Raw genomic sequence first — 8,660 nt, 5'->3', positions numbered from 1 at the left:
GGTTAGAGTTTTACTCAAGCTACAGGGTGTACTTTGAGGGGTTTTTGACTCTGCCAGACTGGGTTTACATGCATAAAAACCTTCATAACACACAAGGGGAGACGGGTAATAAACCGGAAAAAGCATGACATAGGGACCTTTTAAGATTACGGAAATTATTTGGCCAAAAGTTGTCACATTTTGTAAAAGTGAAAAAATTATCAAATCAGGTTTCAGATAAATGGCCATAATTTGTAAATTTGTATTTTCCCAAACTCCCTTCAATTCTCCACACTACAACAGAAAAAAAACAGTGGACTGTTGCCTCAATGTCCTCAATGGTAGCTACGACCCTGGGGTCAGGCTGGGTTTAAACTACATCCCGTGTAGAGCAATAAGTGTTTTTGTGTGGGTTTGGTTGCCAGTAGCCAAAAAGCTTTCCTTCATCCTCTATTAGTTTGCTCTGTTTCAGCTTTCTCAAATGTGATGACAGAGTTTTGAGCCGCCGGGCCCAGCTTTCAGTCCCATGTACTTCATAATGACATCACTCCGCAGGGCAAGCATTCAGAGCTCGCCGTCGATCTCCTGCAGAGAGGGGATCATTCAGGGGGACCACGTTACCCAACACATACTTTTCAGAAATCATTTTAAAAAGTCCCCTAGTTATATACTCTTTTTCAGACAGTATAGTAGTATAGGTCTAAAAATACAAACCAAAACATGGTCTTCTGAGTGTTTGGCTCGAATTACCAAACAGATTGTGCATTGTAGCATCCCATAAACCACTCTGATTCAGCCCTGTGTTCAAAAAGTGGGTGATTCTGTTTGCTGTAGCTTGAAATGTAAAATGAGCTGCTGCTGGCAGCTTGGCTTGGGTTTAAAACAAAACAATGGTGCTCTAGGGACGAATTCAGCTGATAAAATGGTCGGGTGTTACCTTGGTGGGTTGCAATTAGGCTGGGCGGTATGACGTATTACCGGTATACCAGGGTATTTCGAAATACCGTCGTATGATTTTCAATACCGTGACGTCACAGACTGTGCGCCAAATCACAGATGCGTTTCATTCCTATTACACTGACCACGGAGTTTTGACAGGGACGACATTGGTTGTAATGCACAGCACGCGCCCAGCAGAGGGCAGGGGAGGGCAGTCCGTCTTTCCCGCTCTCAGAGCTCAGCACAGAGCTGAGCTGAGCAAGATGGCGGCAGCATTTGCCGGCCCCCGAACTCGGACAACTAGTAAAAAAAGAAAAATGCCTCTGCGCCTGTTTGGGACTATTTTGGGTTTACTCCGTCGCCAGTGACTTCCATCCAGCACAACGAGAAGACAGAGGCACTTCTTTGGGAATGTTTAAGACGGGGTGAGTGAGTGTTGACATTTTTTAATCCTATGCAACTGGTTGATGGTTTTGTAGTCGAGGTCGGACGGTTTTAAAAACGAAAGCATTTACGTGCTAAACATTCACGCGAGTAATCCAATGAATCAAATGGAAATAAGGTTTTTAACACATGCACGGAATAATATTGCCAAACTAGTTAGTGAATATAGCAAACTTTATTCAATAAGTCAAGTATTTACTCCCGGAAAATGTTTATGTATGATGATATATTGTTAACTTAGCTCACTATGGAAACAACGTCGGACATCTACAAACGCGTCCTGTATCCGATCTCAAAATGTGCCATTTGCACAATGTGTCATGTATGCAGCCCTTGTTTTTGCACTTGCGCGCACGTCGCGGCACTTTTGCGACTCGGGCTGCATTTTACACCGAACATATAATATACCGTTTGAAACATCTATTTGCCGCCGAACGCCACCTCACTCAAGTCGACCCAAGTCATAATGTCAGTGGCGGCTGGTGGGAAATATTTTTGGTGGGGCTGTTGATATAGTGAGTAAAAAATGTTTTTGGGAGAAATGACCCCTTAAATTGGGACTGATACCGTCATATACCGTATACCACGGTATGATGTCAGCAAGGTATGACGGTATGAAAAAAATGATACCGCCCATGCCTAGTTGCAATACCCAAAAAAACATAGTGACATCACAATGTGGCCAACATCTGATCAGTTCATTTTCAGACCGGTTTTTATAAAGATGGATCAGGACAAAAAGAGAGAGAATCTATTTTTTTTTTTAAACTTCCCAAATGTCTTTACACATAGGAGACACATGAAAAAGTGGATTTTGCATAATAGGTGACCTTTAAGTTAAATGGTGAAACACCAATTTGACAAAGAAGACTGCTCATATCCATGACATACTCACATGTTTTCTGAACAGTTCAACATGCGGGCCGAGGGTTTGGGGGTCAGCCTCTTGGACAAACCGCATGACATCGTCAACTGACCAGGAAGAGGTGTCGCTCCCTGAACCCTCCTTGTCCTGCTTCACGTGGTCTGGGCCTGTCGTCGAGCTAGCAGCTGGAGAATGTGTGCAAAAAAACCAAATCAATTATACCTTCTCCTTATGATTGTAATTTAAATGCGTTCAATTAAAAAGGTTTATAGGAAATTATTGTTGTGCCTAAACCTCAACAACCGAGCAACCACCGTCCTCTTCTTGAATGTAAATAATTTTTAAGGGCATCATTTAAAGAAATGTGATCATAATATAAATAAATAATTGTATTTAAATGTCATTATTACATTTAGTAACCCTACCCTCAACTCGTCTGGGTGGACACATCTGGCCAAGCTCAGTGGGGTTTGAACTGACGCGTCTGAGGGGTGGCGGCGTGTGCGAGTGTCCGGGGTAATATGGCCGCTCCTTCTTTGTTACTCTGTAGTCCGATGTTGTGTGAGAGGGGTGGGTGCTGGGAGCAGCATCCTTTGTTGAATCTTCTTTAGACAGGCCATTTTCAGGGTGGGATAGTGGTTCTGGTGCAAGAAAAGGAAAGAGAGAAACTGTTAATGTTGTGTACAAACAAAAAGATGCTGCAAAGAACTGTACCATGAACAACGCAGCCATAACGTGACCAACTTATGAAGGAAGAGCTTGGAGAACATGCCTCTGATAAGATCACACAGTGCTCTAAACCTTAAGATCAAAACACACCAGTTCATTAATTTTTCATATTGAAAAATCCTCCCTTAAAACAAAGGAAATTGCTACAAAATATATAATTTCAAAATGCATAAATGGATCTAGATCTTAACAGAAATCAACCATTCACCCCCTGGGAACATGGTCTTATTATCTACCAAATTCTGTCATTGAAAGACAATTAACTTTAGCTTTATTTAGTGATTATACAAATGATGTTTAACCTTTCCACTTTTCAGATAGACTGTTGAAAGAACATCAATTTGCAATGTGCAAAAACAACTAGTGTAAATTAGGTGGAACCAGTTCTGCCGTAAAAATTCAAAGGTTGAAAAGAAATCATAATTGTATAATCAGTCACTAAAAATAATTTTGTTCTAGAAAATATCATATATATATATATATATATAAAATTTGTTTCAAGATATTATGGCTCACAGTAAGTAAGTGAGCCTACAGCTGACTCAAACGTTCACTGTTACTGCACCAGCCCCTGTTTACAGTTACTCTGTCTGTCCACACTTCTGCCCACCTGACTTGGTCCTGTTGTAGAAGCGTGTGTTGTTGCCGAAGGAGCTGAACGGCTGGGAGCTGAACAAACTGTCACTCTCCAGATGTTGGCACATGTTCTCCAAGAACCGCAGCACAGACGACGTACTGGAGGCCGAGGGCAGCTTCACATAGCGGATACCATGCTCTGACCGCACTGAGGGGTACAACACAAAGAGCTGTTAGCATCACACAAAGACACAAACACGCACATACACACTGTATGCATTCACATCTTAAGAAAAACAGCAGATGGTTTAGGGTAACCACCCTCCCTTTAGAAGCAAAAACCCACCTTTTTTAGCCCATCCAACACTGCACCAAACACCCCTCCTTCCACCAACACCCACCCAAGCCAAGCGTCCACAAATTAATCCCCCTGCCCCGCCTCCTCTTCACCCTACCTCTCCGAATCCAGCCCCCCAAGGGAGACCCAATCCCAGCATCCAAAACCAGGTTAGCCGCACATGTCATTTCTGATTACAGACACAGGGCTCACATCAGCTTCTGCCACAGGCCCTGTCTTTTATTCCGCCACTCTTTCCCCGCACACATACAAACTGACACACACATGCAACATGCATGACCCATGTGTGAGTGCTTAAACCAATTTCACCTGTCTGATTGCAAATCCATGCTTTATGGCATTAGGAATATATTATCATTTTTCCAGCACTGATTTTCAAGAAGTGATTTTTTCTAAGTAATATTTCAACACTTCCTTCTTTGCAAGATAACAAAATCCGTCTACCAGCACCTCCAAAGCTGGCAGGTTATTTTAGGTATTTTTGATTTGTTTAATTTGTACAAAAACTGAAGTGTGTGTACTATTTGGAATTTTTCTTGGCCGGGACCAATTGGCGTTCAACCAATAGAGAGTACAGGAAGTTACTGCTTACAATTAAGAAATAGTCCAACAAATAGCCTGCTGTGTTACTGTAGGTGAAACAATCACTTCTACACTTTGTATAAATTAAATAGACAATATATAACATGTGGAATTTATGATCTTTAGAGGTGCTGCTAGGCAGATTTTATTCCCTTTGCAGAGAGCCAGGCTCAAGCTGTTTCCCACATGTTAATGCTAAGTTAAAGCTCAGTCAAATGTCCCAAATATGAATGTAACAGTGTGCATGTATGTGCTCTTACTTCCAACGGAAACATGTTGAAATAGTGAATTACTAAAACATTACAAATAAATTGCTAAAAGTGGAAATCATATTTTGTTTAAGCAAAAAGCCCAACAATTGATAATTTGCTTCTCAAACATGAGATTTGATATTTTCATCTAATTTCATATTGAGCACATGAGAGTTTTACACTTTCAGTCGGACAGAATAGCCAATATATCTGTGTCACATTTTTAACCTACAACAGGGTTCCTGCAGGTTTCGCCAACTCAAATTTAAGACTTTTTAAGACCTTTTTAAGACAACTTTGAATAGAATTTAAGACCTATTTCACGGCAAGAAAGTATGAAGGAAAATTGCTATGAAAGAAGAAATACGTCCCATAATTACTTACAAAGTAAATGTATTCATGTTCAACATAAGAACAATAACTGAACATAACAGCATAACAGTACAGAACTGCGTTAGCCAACAAGTGTGTATGCGTGTGTCTCTGTGTGCTTGTGTGTGTGTTAGGGCTGTTCAATTAATCGTATTTTAATCGCAATTACGATTTTGGCCTGCCACAATTACAAAAACAACATAATCGAAAAAAAATATTATTTAGCTTTGCTAGGTTGTGACAGTGCACTACAACATATTTAATCTAATTTATTTTTATTTATCATATTTATATATGTTTAGTAGCTTGTGGAGGGAAGTGCGCTCACAAAATATCTTGTTATCCTTGTTTTATTTGGTATTTAATTATTTTGATATTGAATTTATTTAAATATATCATTTATTTAATTAATTTTTGGAATTGGTTTTTCAGCTTTGAATTATCGTTCCAGGGTAATCAACCATTAAAGATACTGTTCAACTTTATTTTGTTTTTAAAGCTCAATAAATGGAGGTTTTAAGTCAATGAAATCGTATTTATAATCGTGAAATCAATTTGACCCAAAAAATAATGCCGTGGACTTATGAATTTTTGCCATAAATTGGAGCACCTATATGGTGGTGTGTGAGTGGTGTATGTGTGTGTGGTGTGTGTGTGTGTGTTGTTGTGTGTGTGTGTGTGGTGTTGCTGAGAGAGAGTAACAGAGCTATATTCAGCAGCCTCCGCGGTGCCTGCGGGCTAACACATTTCAATCGTTGCGTTGTATGATTGGGTTTACTCGGTATTGGGCGCGTAGCAGCCCTCGCTGTTTAGGGGTTGACGGAGACCCCAAACGTCGCCGGAAAAAGGTCCCCCCCGGTCTGTTTTGCGGGAGGCTCGCTGCACTGCTAACGCTCCACTAGCTAACGCTACATTAGCCAAAACAAACGTGATTTAATTTTTGCAAACGGTGCGGCGGGTCTATCCGATTTGAAAGATACTTCTGTTTTGGGATCGCGTCTAAATGTGTTTTGGGGGAAATGTCCGGGCTGCAAAGTAACCAGTACGATAAGAGCCTTTCAGTTCCCCCCAACAATTTGTATTGAAATAAATCAACATGGAACTAGTAATCACTAACTTTGTTTCCCCCGGCCCCTTATCGGAGAACACCCAGCTAGTAACTTAGCAACCAAGCTTCAGTTAGCGGCAGTCAGAAACTCAGGTATCTTCGAATCTACTTACAAATAAATATGGGGAAGTGTAAGTTCAACCGTATTTGGTTGGAAAAAATTGAATTTAGTGCTTGGTTGAAACCAGTGGAGGGGAACGTGTTTGAAGCCCGCTGCACCTTTTGCAAAAGAAATTAGCGTTTGTTTTGCTAATGTAGCATTAGCTAGTGCAGCAGCTCCCGCAACAACACCGGGGGACCTCCGGGCGACGTTTGGGTCTACGTCAACCCTAAAAGCGGAGGTGCTGTTGACGCTAAACACCAAACATACAACAGCAACGATGAAATAGTACGGAGCCCTGGAGGGTTAACTCTCCTCTCCACACACACACACACACATAGTGTAGCAAAGGCAGCAGAGCTCTGAATATAGCTCTTGTTACACACACACACACACACACACAATACGATTATTCATTGACTTTGAAAACATCCATTTATTGAACTTTAAAACAAATAATAATTTGAACAGTATCTTTGTAACTGTTGATTACCCTGAACATATAATTCAACTGAAAAACTAATACAAAAATAAATTATACATTTAAATAAATAATATCAAAATAATAAATACCAATAAACAAGATTAACAAATATTTTGGAGCGCACTTCAACAAGCTACTAAACATATATAAATAAGATAAATAAAAATAAATTAGACTAAAAATGAATTAGATCAAATATGTTGTAGTACACTGTCACAACCTAGCAAAGCAAAATTCTGTTTTTTCGGATNTGAAAGGGAGCACTTTTAAAGAGTTGCTATGATAAACAAGCATACTAGAAGCAAGCTACATCACAGAAACACACACACACACACACACACACACACCTACCTCCGTAGGTGTGTGTGTGTGTGTGTGTGTGTGTGTTTCTGTGATGTAGCTTGCTTCTAGTATGCTTGTTTATCATAGCAACTCTTTAAAAGTGCTCCCTTTCATTCAGTAGTAGCCTAGTAACAGGGTGCGGGAGAATAATCACCTTTTTTCCGCTTCCCGCATATTTCACAACTGTTCGCATATTTCGCAACTTTCCGCATATTTCGCAACTTTCCGCATATTACGCAACTTCCCGCAATTTTCCCACATAAAATCACATAAAACCCCCGCATTTTTATCGCATAATCAAGGATTTTAGCCCGCATAATTAAAGATTTTGGCCCGCGTTTTTCTGGAGGGTCTAATAATAACTCTATTCGATGTAAAAAAAATAGCATGATGGTCAAAATGACAAAAGATTTCAACACAAAAAATAAGAAGCGTCAACTATTAAAAACACATTTCAGTTCATTTTCTTTGTATCTTGATAAGATTTGTAAAACAGCCCCACCTACTGATTATATGTTTTTAATCTAGTTGGAGCGTTTCCCATGCGTAACATTTTAAATTATACATTATTCAAACCTTCTGCCTGAGATCTGTCAGATTAGTGTTCATGATAAAGATTTCCCAATGAACCTATGAACTTCAGGCCCTGCCCCACACTCACTGTATGTATGTCTGTTTGATTTTGGGCGGATTACAATTACAGATTTGAAACACAAAGATACCTTAGTACTGACACAATCAGCATTTAACATGATTCAAATCCAGCACCTTCACCACAGATAGAAAAGTAATCCTAACGTTTTTAAATCCAATCTGTTTCTAAAATACAAGATATCCATCCATTACTGCTTCACTCACCTAAAGGACTTCCAGTAATGACACACACAAAAATGGAAAAAATTAGGAGGGGACCGGTCCGGATCAAACCAACCGTGTCCATATCTGCTTGTTTGTCTTTAGCCAAAACATGAAGAAAGGACACTGAAATAATCACCTGAATCTCTGGTGTTGAGAGTCCATTTCCGCAGTTCCCCTCCCCTTTCCAGCAATCTTGTTTTATTGCTGGTTGTAAAGTTACAGTATCACTGATGGTGGACTGTGCCATGGAAAAGTCTGAGTTTCTTTTCCCCTGAAAATGTGAAGGAGACTTGGGTTTGAACTTCATAGGAGAAGAAGGGCTATATTAAGCTCTAAATAAAGGCAGGCTGCTGTGTTCAGAAGGTGCTTATGCCACAATAACAACATTTACGGTTTCATAAACGCACAACGCGGAACACACAACGACCCGTTTACTCGCTGAAAGTCTAATGACGTTACAGTGTGAGGGGTGCGTCCGGTAACTGTCTCTGGACTGCCTGGGGGGTGTCCCAAAGCAGGGAAGTTTGCACAGCCGCCGCCAAATTCACTAGATGAATTTGTAATAGCACAAATTTCCCTGCTAGAATGTGGGGTAGGCTTCTCAGTCCTCTGGCATTTCAGGAAGTGTGATGAGTTTCGCCACAGGTCGAATATATGTAGTGCCTTTAATATT

The 8,660-nt window shown here is 40.3% G+C and overlaps 1 protein-coding gene across 1 annotated transcript in view; it reads right to left on the bottom strand.

Annotated features, from left to right (window-relative positions):
* Positions 1-250: 250 nt before the first annotated feature.
* LOC104953263 (polycomb protein SCMH1-like) overlaps positions 251-8,660 on the bottom strand; it is an 8,856-nt gene continuing 446 nt past the window's right edge. Inside the window, exons 2-5 of the mRNA XM_010780188.1 lie at positions 3,567-3,740; positions 2,653-2,868; positions 2,258-2,412; positions 251-564 (exon numbers count right to left, since the gene is read on the bottom strand). Coding sequence (XP_010778490.1) covers positions 544-564; positions 2,258-2,412; positions 2,653-2,868; positions 3,567-3,740 — 566 coding nt within the window. The 3' untranslated portion in view covers positions 251-543. The remainder of the gene's footprint in view (positions 565-2,257; positions 2,413-2,652; positions 2,869-3,566; positions 3,741-8,660) is intronic.

The sequence above is a fragment of the Notothenia coriiceps genome, unplaced genomic scaffold (assembly GCF_000735185.1).
Source record: "Notothenia coriiceps isolate Sejong01 unplaced genomic scaffold, NC01 NC01_scaffold00021403, whole genome shotgun sequence".
Taxonomy (NCBI): domain Eukaryota; kingdom Metazoa; phylum Chordata; class Actinopteri; order Perciformes; family Nototheniidae; genus Notothenia; species Notothenia coriiceps.
Note: the sequence above shows the minus strand (reverse complement) of the source record. Positions and strands in the feature narration are given on the sequence as shown.